Source organism: Drosophila suzukii, chromosome X (assembly GCF_043229965.1).
Source record: "Drosophila suzukii chromosome X, CBGP_Dsuzu_IsoJpt1.0, whole genome shotgun sequence".
Taxonomy (NCBI): domain Eukaryota; kingdom Metazoa; phylum Arthropoda; class Insecta; order Diptera; family Drosophilidae; genus Drosophila; species Drosophila suzukii.
In genome coordinates, this window is record NC_092084.1 from 17,299,094 (window position 1) to 17,314,232 (window position 15,139).

The 15,139-nt window shown below is 38.1% G+C and overlaps 1 protein-coding gene across 2 annotated transcripts; it reads right to left on the reverse strand.

Annotated features, from left to right (window-relative positions):
* Positions 1–8,072: 8,072 nt before the first annotated feature.
* On the reverse strand, positions 8,073–9,601 carry LOC108005151 (ADP-ribosylation factor-like protein 15). 2 transcript variants are annotated; one of them, XM_036819866.3, is made up of 3 exons: positions 8,839–9,601; positions 8,397–8,483; positions 8,073–8,335 (listed from the first exon to the last, which is right to left on the reverse strand). In XM_036819866.3, the coding sequence occupies exons 1-3, from the start codon at positions 9,457–9,459 to the stop codon at positions 8,234–8,236; spliced, it is 810 nt and encodes a 269-aa protein (XP_036675761.2). In that variant the 5' UTR covers positions 9,460–9,601; the 3' UTR covers positions 8,073–8,233. The 2 variants fall into 2 exon arrangements, with proteins under 2 accessions (XP_036675761.2, XP_016923814.2); XM_017068325.4 differs by having other exon boundaries at positions 8,827–9,598.
* Positions 9,602–15,139: the final 5,538 nt, after the last annotated feature.

Genomic DNA, 15,139 nt, shown 5'->3' on the forward strand with positions numbered 1-15,139 from the left:
TAGATTGAAGGATGTGCAGGGGGCACAAACACACACAAAGGCACACTTACTACACACACACACACATGCTTCCTGGAGCCATGGAATCCTTGGGCGTCTGGCATCCTTGCTCGTGATTGTGCCTGTGTGCGTATTTCATTAACGTCGCCTTTGAAAATCCATTCATTTATCAAAAGCAAACTTCAAACACGCACAACTCGCGTGTGAATGTGTGTGTGTGTGTGCCAGTGTGTGTGTGATATCCTGTCTGCCTGCCAGGATATCCATGTGTGTGTTGGCAACAGATACTGCAACAATTTAGCAAGCAGCGTCGTAAAAACGAGACGGCCAAAGGGATCAATGAAGTATGCCTAAGAATCTGTCATTTATGACACATGACATACTTTATGAGGCCCAGCATCCAGGATTCGGGATCTGGGTCTAGGGATGCCAAGGACCTTCACGACTTGGGGGCCAGGATTATAACAGCGGCGATAATAAAGATAAGCCGAACGAAACTTGGCCGAAATGCAATTGAAAGTTTTGCTCTTGGCAACTTGACGCCGTCGTCCAGAACATAAAATCCGTGTCCTGCGGCTGTGCGTATCCTTGTATCGGCTTTCTATCCCCCCCCCCCCCCCTGATTTCCTAGGCCAAACTCATGTATGTATTTGTAACTCTTGAAATCTGCTCGTAAATCTCATAGACTTTGCTTTATCGAAGCCTGTGCTCCTGCTCCTTGTGGCATGTAATCCTTTTTCCTTATTTTTGCTGCCGGCTCGTAAAGCGCCTGGGAATTTATATTTATGGTTTGCCATGTTGTACACACACTTGGAAATATGCCCCGCCCACTTCCTGGTGGCGCCCCCCGCCCATTTGGCCAATTTAATGCGCTAATTTCGTGTGGAGATTCGGTTTTTGGCATATGGAACATCAAATTAGGCAGCTCCTTGGATTGCTTTTCTGATATTGATGGTATTCGTTTTACTTTTTTAATGATTGATAGAAGTTCATTTTAGGACTTACCTTGAAAACAAAAATTGTTGCTAATGATTTTAGGGAAATATTTATTTTCTTATCCACTAAAAAATTTACTACTTCAAATGGGTTTCTAGATTTTTAAAAATAAACAAAAAATACGGTTTTTATAATATTTTTAGTGATTTCTATTGACTTTCATTAACACTAAAAAACTGATATTGATTAAATAATACCATCTAAAATGATTTCTTCTTTAATTCGATTCTTAGATTTTAATAACAAAGATTTTATTTATTTATTCTCAGGTTAAAAAGCAATTGAGAAATTACCTAAAACCTATGTTTTATTATTGCAGCTTTAGCTAATATCTGAAAGCAATTATTGACTTCTACTATTTTCAAATTTATGGTTGGTTTATTTTTAATTTTTTCGAGAGATGTTTTTAATTTTTAAGAATTAATTTCTTATAGATTTATAAAAATATTTTTGTCTTTTTAAATTTATTTATGTAACAGTGATATTATTGGAGTGATATTAAAGGAGGCAGTTATTTTTCCAATATTTAATGATTCATTTTCTTAAATAAATATTTGTTATACATATGTTAGTTAACCCTTTTATTAAATTAAAATTATGTTAATTTTTGTAAAAAACAATAATTAACCCTTAATTTACCCTTTATCCCACAGTCACATGCCTTTTTGCCACCCAAAGTTGTTGGCCCTTCAATGTTTTATGGTTTCTCAGTCCCAAATCCCAGAAAACTCCTCTGCGCTTGACCCCAACTCCCTGAGAACCAGAAGGCCTGACCGAAAACTCCGCCCTACAACTTGATTTTCCACTGCCCATTTTCCGTTTTCCATCTCCCATTTTCCATTTACCAGCTTGAGTTCGATGCGCATTATGAATTAAGCACAAGGCAGAGCCTCCCGCAATAATTGCAAACTACTGAAGCATTTAATATTTTGAGTGCATTTCCGCGTTACGCGTTGACCAACCAACGCAAAAAAAAAAAGAATCGCAGGACGAGGGGGAACATAAGCTGGCCAAAGGACCTGAAATTGGAGTCGGGGGCTTCGAGTTCCCCCATATCGAGTGGGGAATCCAATCGAATCGAAGCGCATGGAAATCGAAAGTCGAGGGCTGGAGATTGAGCCGCCGGCCAGAGAAAAGAGAGGTCAGTTCTCACTGGCCGACTGGCCGTAAAGTTAATAAAGAGCCCTGGGGGCGATAAACAATTTGCGTTGCGAAAAGTCGAGATATATGTATAGGTAGTTCGGGTGGTTTGGGGGCTTTACCACCATCTCCGAAAAACAAAAGCACAGAGCGCTTAAGGCGGACCAACGGACTGCGAACTTGAAATTCTAATTGGCATTTTATGCCATTCCGGACGAGAGGGGCCGTGATTGAGGTCCTGTCCGTATTCGTGGCCAGGTCCTCGCCGCCCGTCGAACAGGTGTGAAATCGTTGACGAATTCTCACGAATACGTTTAATCCGCTTTCGGATTTTTGCAGTTGGCCAGTGACGGTGGACGGCCACGTCCGTGCCAAGGATTCGCCTGCAAGTACAGTGGAGCCTGGTCTGAGAAAGACAGTCGGAGAGTACCAGTTGAACTCGGGGTTTTTGGCCTCTAAATGGGATTACCAACTTAATTCAAATTATATTATTTATTTATTTTTCAATTGATTTATTAATTTATTTATTTAATTATTTATTTATTTACCTATTTATTTATTTATTCATTTACTTCGTTATTTATTTTACTGTTTGTTTACTTACTTATTTATTTAAATTCAGATTTTAAAGCAACTTGATCCATTTTCTCCCATTTAAATTTCATAATATATCGAATTTGGTTCCATTCATTTTTTAATTGGATGAATTAACATAAAAATACGTAAAATTAGAATGGCTTAAATAGTAATTCAATGAACCAGCAGAATTAATATTTAAAATTGTATTATAATATATATAAATCGAAAAGTATAATATTTTCATATTGTGAAAAAGCTATGGTAAATATATCCATAAAATGATTTAACAAATGTAAAGCATTTTTAAGTACACTTAAAACTGAGCAGAAATCTACCAAACTATTTTTGTATTTATTAATAAACTTTAATTAATTTAAGAGTAAACAGCTTTTTATTTAATGGTTTTATCTCATCTCTTAAATAATTATTAAATATAAAAAAAGGAAACTCAACACAACAAGTTATAAAATAAAATTAGTAAAATTTGATAAACCAAAGAAGGCATTTTTATCAAAAAGGTGAAAACCCCTTCAATTTATTTTTTATAGTATATAACTAATATTAAATATAAATTATTTTTATAACTATATTTCTTTTCGAAATTTAAAAGACATATAAATAAATGATAAATTCAGCTATTTGAATTTGAAAAATTTATTAAATTTAAAAATGGGAACTGCGTATCTTTAGCTATCCAGGTCAGACTATGCTATCGAGGTCGCACTGTACAGTGGAGCGACCTCGGCCGCTTTGCATTTTGCGGGCGATATCATGTTGGATTAAAAAGAGCGACGTCGTTTCTGCTACTGCTCCTGATGCTGCTCCTGCTCCTGATGCTGCTCCTATCCTATCCTTCACTTCACTTCACTTCGCGTCCTTCATCCGGCTGCCCTGGAAATTAATTTCGTGCACATGTCCTGCAGCCTTTTTCCCGCAACTTTGTTTGGCGCACACACAATGGGAGTATCGCACATCGGGTCACCCGGTTTACCTGCCCATCTCCCAAAAAAAACCAACACCCAAAACCCAAAAACCCAAAAGAACCAACTGTCCAAATGTCCGCTGCCTCACGTGTTGACCGCAAATGTTAAAGCGGCGTGACTTTATTCGATTATATATGGGGGCGGGACTCCGCCGCCGGCCGGGTGGTTACCAAAAAACATTAGAGCCGGATCCGTTTTAGCATAACACCATTGTTGCCCCGAAATGAAATTGAAACCCGCTCCCATTGACCGGGGCAATTGTTTTCCGCTGACCAGAAAGTCGCTGCTGCACTGGAAAAATAGTCACTTCCTTGAAATATTATACTTGAAGGGTTAGGATACCAAATTAGATCTATAGATCTAAAAGATCTATATAAAGAGTAAACTGTTCCGAAAACTAAGGGTTACAATATTGGATGATTTATATTTTAACAGAGCAATTGTAGTGAAAATGGTATATATAGGTCATTTTACAAATAAGAACATAACTAATAATAAAATAAAATAATACTAATGTTGAAATATCTTTATTTTTTTCAAGAATTTAAATAAATAAATATTTATTATATTTATTTTGTATCATTTTTGTAGGTAATCTTACATATTTATATTAATGAATATGTATTATATTTGTTTTCTAACATTTTAAAAGATTATACAATACTAAATTTAGTATTTTTGTCGCCCTATGTAAAGATAAATATAGAAAATAGTAAATAAGTTTATTAATCAATATTCTTATTAGATTTGGCATGGTATTTAACCATTTATAAGGTTGAAAATGGCAAAAAACTATTAATTTGTTTATCAAATGATTTCAAATTTCTTATAATATTTCTCCTTCAGATTTTCCTACTTAATTTCTTTAATTTATTTAAAAACGATTTACTTGCCAGTGCCTTTTGCTCCCGCCCCCCAATCAAATGTCAATCGGCAACCATTCGTGGAGTGCTGACAGATATCGAGTTGATGAACAAGTTTGGGACAAGTCCTGGAGATTAATTTGCTCTTTAGGCAATGGCAATCTCAATCCCATTCCCAATCCACTCCACTCCATTCCGCGCTTATCACCACTCGTTCACTCCCTTAAGGGGTAACTCTGGTAACTCGTAGCTCGTAACTCCCCTTTTGTTGTTTGACAACTCGTTGGTTGGCCGTCATACGAGCGCATAATCGTAAAAAGTCTGCAAAATGTCCATAAATGCCGATTAAATCTTTATTTTCCGCCTTGGCGCACGCAGCAGTCACCCAAAGTATGTAACCCTTGATGAGGGTTGTCCTCGGATAATCGGTTATTCGGTTTTCGGGATACTCAGATACTCGGATATTTGGTTACGCGTTTTCGAGCGCCGCTGACTGTTGACAGACATGTGACAGGCGCGATCGTGCAACCTGATGATTTAATAACCCGCCCCGCCAAGGAATTAGAAATGCCCCTCGAAGGACAATGACCGGAAGGAACAGTGCTGGGAAAAAATGGTATAGCCCTTATTCGGAGATCTTTGATTTTGAAAGAATGCTTGAAATCTTAATTTTACAGAGAGGTTTGATTTTAAAAGAATTCTTTAAATATTAATTTTTACAGAGAGGTTTGTTTTATATATTGATTATATAAAGGTTACTTTACCCAAGAAGGAATATCTTAGTCTTAACGAATTTCTTTGTCAAGTCGATATGATTTGTGTTATTAAGTCTGAACTATCCTTCCAAGGGTTATACTTTATAATTTATTTTTTTAAAAATTCAAATTTCCCTAAAAACCCATCGATACATTTTAGTTTTAAAGGGTTACTTGAACAACCTTATGAGAAACTTAGTTAGAAATATTTTTCGAGTAAAAATAATAATAATATTAATGTATTATTTCATGGGTATATCTTGATTCTTAGGATATGAACCATATTACATTGTCTTTATTATATGGGATACAGTTTTTGTTTAATGATCTAATCGTAATGGGGCCATCTTGATTCCTAGGATATGAAGGAGCTTAGATTTTATTTTATTTCAAGGGATAAAATTCTGTCTTCCTAAGTGACATTTTAGTAATATTGCTGGCCGTATTTTAGATGCCTGTTAAATCACTTCAAATATATACCAAAATATCTTGCCTTACTTTCTAATCATATTTAATAAATGCTTTGTAATTCCTGTTTATAGATCCCTGATGGATATCTAGCTATGGGATACTAACATCTCTGGTGGTGTGGGGGTTGCAAATTTGCAGATACGGATGTCACTGCCTCAAAAACTAACCACCCAGGATAACGGTGAGACATCGGTGGGCTCTCCTCTTTCAGTTGTTCCTGTTTTTGGTGCTATTGTTGTTGTTGTTGTTGGTGTCACCGCAGCGTATCCTTCATGTGCGTATGTGTGTGTGTGTGTGCAGCGTGTGTGTGATTGATGACAACTCGAATAAGCGATGATTGATGCTTATTTTACACTTTTCGCTACAACACACGGCGACACATGTTTGTTTGGGTGTTTGGGTGCGGTAAGGCGGTATTGGTATTGGTGTGTGTGTGTGTGTATGTCCCTGTCCATGTGCATTTGCGTCTGTGTCTGTGTGATCCTGGGAGTTTGGGCCAAATGCAGCGGTGGGTGTTGGTACACCAGAGTTCACCAGAATAGGACGTCCTTAAAAAAAGTTCTTAGTAATTTTGAAAAATAAATTTTAAAAAACCTTAAAAAAATACTAAAAGTATCATTATTTTAAACTGAACGCAAAAATAAATAAGTTAATAAATAAAGTTTTAAAAAGGCCTTTCAGAAGTTTTTTTATTTCCAATCAAATTAAACTATTTAATTTTTATAGCGTTATGTTTTTTAGGAATTTTAATCAAATTATTAATTATTAATATCAATTATTAATATTATTAATTATTGATAATAATTATTTTTAAGCAACAGAAGGTATTGGAAAATATTTTCATTGAGAATTTTAATTGAAGGGAATAATATCTTATATTATTATTCTTAAATAACTGTGTTGGAAATATTGAAGTGTACAAAAAAATTAATATATTGTTGGATTATTGTTCAAAAAATTATTAATTTCCATAGTTGCTATATCTTATATCTACAAGGATAATTTCCAATTTCAGTGCTATAGTTACGACGAGCATTGTGCGACAGGGGATTATTACGAGCACACGTTCCGGCGTCTCCAGACGCCGACGAGCCGCAATCATCAATGTCACCATCTCCCCCGTCCCTCCAGCCCGAATCCTGAGTCTCGAGTCCTGAATCCTGCATCCTGCAGCCCTCTCATCATCCCTCCGCCGGCGGATGGGAATCGATGTCAGTGTATTAGTAATTGTTTGATTTCACCCGCCTCCTGGAATCCTCGTATGTGTGCGATGCTCCTCCTTGTGGTTTGCTTATTGGTGTTCGGCAATACATCATCGACTGGCTGACATTCAACCCACCACCCATTCCTCATCGACACCCACGTCCATATCCCATCAGGATGTCTGGCCAGAATCTGGTCGAAAACGATGCCTTTTTGCATACTTACTGTCCTACAGCTGCGGTCTAGATAATAGCACAAGTATTTCGACAAGATTTACTTTGTTAACTTCGACGATTTAGAAGCAATCAAGATACAGACACTTTACTCTGGAGATTTCAAAAATAATCTATAGGGGGGCGCCAAAAAAATCACTGGCGTTTTGAAACCATTTATAGAGATATCTAAAAGTATGCAGCAAAAGAACGAAACAAATCCATTGGATGCTTCTGACTTTAAATATAGTGTTGCCTATTTTTAGACTCTCTCTTAGAAGATTTTAGATTATACAAAGCCCTACAAATACAAATGATCATATATTTTAAATATATATAAATATAAATCATATATTTTTTAATGATTGGCTATAGTAAATATATGAAAATGTACCCTTCTAATTCTAGTGCTATCAACTTGATCGCCACTGTGCCCACTCGGGGCCTTTAAGAAATGTAATTTAAAACGCCACACAATGCCGACTCCAAATCCTGTCCTCTTGGGCCAACTTGTAATTGTTAATTAGAGCTGACAACGAACAGAGTCGACCAGAGGGCTCGTCATAAATTGTGCGAAATGCATAATTCTCCGCTTACCAGGCCAATTGATTAACTTTTGTTCGATGCGAATTGACAGGCAAACAGTGCAAATACATATCAAACACGCACAACTGTAGTTATTTTGCATTATTCAATGGAATGTGCTCAACTTGAATTTATGTTGCACTTGCACAGCTGCTGTTTAATGGAATTCATATTATTGCTCATATCTGTCATTGCAATTGTGAGTTTTGTATTTCACACGGTCAACGATGGTGTAAATGAAAAATTTCTACCTGAAAAGTAGCTTAAAATGAAAAAAAGCAGCCATTCCATGTTTAAAAAAGCTATTTACATTTAATTAAACGTATCTTTGTCACAGACATTTAACTTGATTGATAAACTTTAATGCTAAAAATGGCAAAAGAAGCCTCTATTCAAAACACTTAAATGGTTTTTGGCACTATAAATGCGCTCTTGATCACTTTTTCCTACAACTTGGGACTTTCCGCCTGTTGGGAATTTACGAAGAAAATGTTTGGAGGTGCTGTACTTGGACGCATCAAACCGATTCCTTGGATTGTAGGTAATATCTAAGAGGGTTTTTATAATGAATGTTTAATAATAGATAGTATTTCAAAGTACGTATCTCACCTTTCTAGTCTGCCGCCTAAACCGCTGTCGATGCACTTGAGCTAACTTTCCGCTGGATAAAAGCGATCGCTTCCTTCGCTGCCAAACCTGTGGAATTATATCCATTAATATTATGCTTAGTTATTAGATAAAGGAATATATTAAGATGAAGGTTTTCCTTAGCTACATAGATAAAATTCTTTATCATTGAACATAATCTATTCTTAATATAAAAGAAAGCCACTTAAAAGGGGTAAGTCAATCGTGAGTAAAAACGGTTTGTTATAGAAATGGTAAATCAAAAACCGAAATTCGGAAATATTACAATCACAAAGTTATATATAGGTCAAAAGAAAAATATAAAACTAAATTATTTTAAAAATTATTTTAATACTTTATATTGCAGAGACACAATTTGTCTTGGATTTGAAAGTTCCTGAAGTAAATTCACCTGCATATTTACATCGTATCGTATCCGCTGCTCCAACTGTGATTTTCTGGCCAACAGCTGGTGACAGAGCCACCGGACTCCCCGCTGCAGATCCTCCGCATCGTCCATGTGGCAGATGAGCAGAGGACAACCGCAGGACTCCGCCAGCTCCTCCAAGCCGAAGGCATATTCCACATCATAAAGCTGGACTCCATCGCGATGATGTGAGGCGACCAGGAGCACCGGTTTGCCAGCCAGCTGAGTGCATCGAAGGCAATCAGTTAGCAGGGCAAAGGTGGCCTGCAGTTCATCCGGATCCGAAGCCAGATTGAAGCAATATATGAGGGCATGCGAGGAGGCATAGTAGTGCTTCCACAGGCGCTGCATCTCCGGATTGCCACCAACTTCGGTCAGCTGGAGTTTGGCAGGGAGTTCCTCCATGGAAACCTCATAGCAGCGCACTCCATTCGTCGCCTCCTGGTCATCCAAGGCCCTTGGAAGTCTGGCCAGCCGATGACCCAGCTCCGTTTTACCACTGCCCGAGGGTCCAAGGATCAGCAGTTGGAACTCCTCCATCGGCGGCGAGGAAGTCCCACAACAGCTGCAGGATTGGAAACAACAGCAGTCGCGCAGCTTGGCGCACAGTAAACCCATCTAGCTCAGGTCCATTTTTGGGGATTTATTTGGTAATATTTTTGGTTTCTTTTTAACTTTCTCAACTGCAACTCCTTTTTCAGTTCTACAGATATACTTGTTTATTTACCTGCCACCGGCGGACAGCTGACTGCGACAGGTAGTCGTCACGGGCAACGCCAGGAAGTTCAATGTTTTGGCAGGTATTCCTTGGAAAGTTGCCTAGACAACCGACCCGACGAGGGATGGCTTTGCTCCCTTCCAGCGAAATCCACGTAAGTGACTCGCAGTTCATTCGATTCAGGGAGGGTGTTCTAATTTTCCCCGAAGCTTTGGGCCAGTACAATGAATCACTTCTGATCCCACGAAAAAAAACCTGCCGTTATTATAATTCAGTCACCACTCGTAAAAAAAACTTTGGTGAGAATGTATTATGGTGTTGACAATGGGTATACAAAAATTTTGCACCAAATATTACATTATAAAAAAAAGTATTCCCTTAAAAAGTGATTCGTCATTTTAAATTCTGAAATATATTTTACTTTTATAATTAACAAGCAATATTTAGAGGATAAGGAACGATCAAAAAAAAATATTAAAAAAATAGTTGGTCGTTAAACATATTGATTGCTTGTTTAAAAAGCTCTAATATATTTTAGTTTTAGATTTAATTAATATTAAATCAAGTCGCTCGAAAAATTTTTTTATAAAAATGTATAATAAAACTAAAAAAATATTTTTTGAACATCTATACTTTTACTTTAAAGAGACATTTTCTAAAAAAAATTATAAAAATACAAAATGGATAGTAAATATTAAGACTCCAAGCCCAAAAATATTTTTATTTTACATTTTATAGCATAGTAACTAAAATTGCAATTTCTTAAGATCATTTTAAAACATATTTCTCAATACATTTTTTTTTTGCCGAAAAAATAATACATATATATTGACAAGCTAGGAAAAGGTTTTAAAAGATTTTCTATTTTATAATCCCAGAACATGTTGGAAATGTGGTAAGCATTAAGGACACTGTTAAACCTCATAATGTTAGCCTGAAAGCGGAGTTATCTGCAAAGTATTGGCAGATTTTGAAGTTCGAATGAAAAGCTTTAAATCGATACATCCACTGTTACGCCGCTGGGTGGAGCCACTTGTCCCAAGGAATGTTACTCAGCCGCGTTCTATGTTTTTCGAACACATACTGGGTACTTTTAAGTTACCCACTTTGCCTGGGTTATGGGGAATTTATATTTCCCCCTGAAAATATACCTGCTTTATACCACCCACATTTCCCGCTTTGAACATCAATTATTTGTTTATTTAATCCAAACTTGGCGAGTTATTGATTCGGTTTCATTTCCTGATTGCCAGCAAGCAGAACAAGTGGCCGTTTGCTTTGATAATGGCTAAATAGCCATTGCCCGCTGTTTGTGAATATATATCGTATATGCACACATAATGTATCTTTGATGAAGCTGCGGTGGTTGTGGCTTTGTGGTTTCAATGGGGCAGAAAGCAGAGAGCAGAAAGCGGAAAGCAGAATGGAGCCCTTGATAAACTCGCGCTAATCGCTCCCCATGTGACCGCGTGTGTGGCCATGTTTGCCCCACCTAAGTCCAAAGTCCTTTGTGCCATTCCATCGCATTATGATGGGGAAGTGGATGTGGATGAGGATGTGGATGTGGATGTGGATGAGGATGTGAATGTGCCTGTTTCTGTGCCCCGAAACCGTTAAGCACATCTGCCGAGCCGAGGCCCAGGCCCCCCAATGCTCACAGCCAACCACCTTTATCCGCCCCCATCTTGGCCAACAAATTGAAAAGTAAGCAAGCTAAACGTTCGCCGAACTTTGGGGTAGAAAAGTCGTCTGTAGCCTTGAGCCAGTCGCCAGCAATCCTTTTGTGCAGGTCCTTCCACAGTATAAAAGGCGAGCACAGAGAAAAGATCATGCTGAGGGCTTTTTTATTTTCGGAAAGGAAAATTGTATCCTTAAAATTAGTTGTTTGTTGCTATTTCGCATATTTTTTGAAAACTAGTTGCATATGAAAAGTAAGTGGTTCATTACAATGCAATACAGGTGCTTAGCAAATATAAGGGTTAACAAATAAAATAAGCATTAAATTCTAATTTTCAAAACTAAAAGTTCATAGATTATCATGTTTTAACGATTTTTTATTCTGAAAAGTAATAGAATGCATAGAATTTAGTATGGCTAATTCATAGGATATAAAAAAAATCAACAAAAATTTGTACTATATCATCAGAACTTAACTTTTGTATCAACGACTTAATATATACTTTGTGTAAGGAAAAATTTAAGGGCGTTGTAATACTAGTTAAATGAATCCTTAGTGACCAAATTCGGTTCATAATTACTGTATGAATAGATAAAAAAAAAAAATTTCAATAGATGGATAGCATTTAGAATTGAAAAAAGTATGGTACAAATAAAAAATATTAAGTAAATTCTTAATTAGAGCATTTTAACGACTTTGTGCTGTAAACTGGTGTCATAATCGAGTTTATTTAATTTTTGCCAACTACAAATCTTTGAATTTACTTCATTTCCTGGACCTAAATTGTACTAGCTTTATGTCTTAATTTTATTTATTTTTTCAAGTGCACACATACCCCACATGAATAGCAATTTTCTAAGCCTTTGGCCAAGCCAACGACTGACATTAGTTTTGCAAGCCTTCGCCTTTGCCTGCGTCCATTTTAATATGCGCATTAATGCGGCACAAAGCGGTGCGAAAAGTGACAACCCGGTAGCTTCGTCCTGCGTTTTGACAGCCGAGTGAGTGGATGTGGATGAGGATGCATCCGGATGGACAGGTGGCAGGAGGACCGAGTGCCAGCACACGGGGGCATATGCAAATACGCGGCTGCTGGAGAGGCAGTTGATTGCTGCACCCTCGCAAGTTCCGTCGAGCAGCGAGTGGCGACCCAGCGATTTTATATAAGAATACGTCATTTTAAGATCCCAAATTCCAAAAATATTGTATATGTTTTTATCCTATTAGAAATATTAAACACCTGAAACAATAGCAGCAAAATAATATTGGAAAATTTAGGTGCAAATAGTTTTAAAAGCAAAAACAAAATATTTTTTTTTTTTTTTTTTTTTTTTTTTTTTTGGTTCACATTTTGCTTAATTCTACTTTATTTATTTCGTTCAAGTCAAGAGTGTACTATATGGATCCTTAGTTGTCTGTTTGTGTGCCATGCTTCTTAGAACTTACCGGGATTCGAACCCGGACCGGTGGTGATATGATGTAATTGCTGAGAAGTATCTCCCTTACTCACTCAGCTACCACCGGCGGCGAGATGACAGCGTCTAGGGGTTCCCTTAAACCTCACCTACTGGGTTTTTGGGAAAAGTTTCATTCTGTTATGATTCACAAGTTGTAATTCTCGGCCAACTACTTCGATTGTCTATTATCGATATGGGTCTAGTCTTGGTAGGGTTGTATCGTCTAGTCCTAATTATCGAATCGTAGTAATAAGTGTCAAATCTGTTTAGGCTTTCTATCCGAATTTTTCACAGTCCTGAGTAGCTTAGAGGTTAGAACATCTAACTCTCGCTCCATAGTATGGGGGTTCGAGCCTCAGTTCAAAATTTTTTTTGCTTTTCTTTGGTTTTTGATTTTGTCATGATTATCTTTTTTGTAATATTAGAGCACTCGCCCTATGTGCTGAAATTTTCAGATTGTTATTTTAGTGTTATAATATTTTATTGATACTTCTCTATTTTTGTGTTCGCAGTCCAACTCAAAAACGCATGAAGGGTGGTTTAAGATAGTTGAAAGCATAGATTGATCTATGAAAGGATTTCAGGATATTTCTGATCTTGCCTTTTTTTTTGTACGATTCAAGACAAAAACATCTAAATTTTTCTGGATTTCTTTAAAGCAGCGGTTAGGAGCCTTCCATTAAGAGGGCATAGGGAATAGTTCTGTTCGATCTCTGCCGCAACACGTACAAAGTACAACAGTATTCAAAACACACATCGGTGAACTGCACACACAGATGAAAATCAACATGTGATTGTATTGTTTTGATTGAATGCCTCGGTATACTTATCATCGGCTACAGATGGAACAGCCCTCGCATGTGTGGGTCCCGCCAAGCTAAAGTCAAATATTTGCAGGTGGCTGACGCCGCAGGACCTGCCCCAACTCGTTGGCCCCGGCTGCATTCCACCCCCGGCTAAATGAAGCGGCTCGGCGTAATCGCTCCTCGACGCACGCTGGCCACAGACCCAAACTGAGTTGGTACCGCAGGTCCTGGGCTTCATTCGATTATTTCTGCGCAGCAGCACCATTCCGTTCGCTTTCCGGTTGCCTTGGTCCTGGGTCCTTAGAGCAATCCTCTTTGACTATTCCTATGCCACATGGCGTCGTCATATTTCCTTGTGCTTGGCGGTCGAGCGTTCCTTGATTTTCATTTTTTTTTTCTCCACTTTTCCGACGGCTCTCGCAGCTTTTCCAGCTATACGGACGATTTTCCCGGCCTGCCGCACTTGTCGAGTCGTTCACCGTGGCAAAAAGTTGAGCGAGCTGAGCAGCAGCTTTCCTCGGATTTCATTTCCGGCATGTTGCGGTTACGTTAAGTAACGGAGATTGCATCGCTAATGATGCAATTGTGTTTGGCGGAAATGAAAGCGGTTTCGTGTGACGACTTCGCGCGCTTAGCCGGCTCGAACACCTCGCCTTCTATCATCTCCTGTCCATGCACCATATAGATCCCCTCGCAAAAGCCCATCAAGAACCAATGAAGCCGAAGGAAAACCGAATGAAAAATTATATGCCCGCTAATTGCATCTGCTTTGCTTTTACCCAGCACTGCTTTATACAAAATGAGAAAGGAAGGAGCGAACGAACGGAAGTGGTTGTCAGGGAAAAGAGATGAGGCCGCTCTCGGCGCTTCTCAAACAACCTGCCTTAATGAGCTCTCCATAATTGTTTAATTGGATAAGAAATAGAGTCACGGATGCTTGACACACTTCGCCAGTCTGTCTGCTCAAAACAGGATGAAAAAAAACAAGGAGCGAGGAGTGGGACTTGGAAATGGGATGGCATCGATGCCAGGCGAACGAATCGGAGCAGCCACTGACCTACTGGCCTATTGATTTTCCTCCAGCAGACGACACCTCTTGAGCACTTTCCTCCGATTTGAAAACAGATTTCACCACCCGGGCTGAACGCCAAACCAATTGCACAAAAACATTCAATACAAAAAATATAGTTCCGCAAAGGTGGAATTTTTGAGCGAAAGAAATCTAGCTTAATTTTCCTTAGCTGATAAAAAAAAACGCAAGCAATAACAAAATATTTTTTTTTTTTTTTTTTTTTTCGGTTCACATTTTGCTTAATTCTACTTTATTTATTGAGTTCAAGTCAAGAGTGTACTATATGTATCCTTGTATATGCATCGTTAGTTGTCTGTTTGTGTGCCATGCTTCTTAGAACTTACCGGGATTCGAACCCGGACCGGCGGTGATATGATGTAATTGCTGAGAAGTATCTCCTTTACTCACTCAGCTACCACCGGCGGCGAGATGACAGCGTCTAGGGGTTCCCTTAAACCTCACCTACTGGGTTTTTGGGAAAATTGCCCCCCTGTTACGATTCCCAAGTTGTTATTCTGGGCCAACTACTTCGATTGCTGGCCCTATAGTAATCGATATGGATTGTAT

Coding starts and splice junctions, on each gene's coding strand:
- LOC108005151 (XM_017068325.4), bottom strand. CDS start 9,459: ATGGGTTTACTGTGCGCCAAGCTGCGCGACTGCTGTTGTTTCCAATCC. Junction 8,484..8,826: donor GATACGATGTAAATATGCAG/GTGAATTTACTT, acceptor ATAATTCCACAG/GTTTGGCAGCGAAGGAAGCG. Junction 8,336..8,396: donor TTAGGCGGCAGACTAGAAAG/GTGAGATACGTA, acceptor AAACCCTCTTAG/ATATTACCTACAATCCAAGG.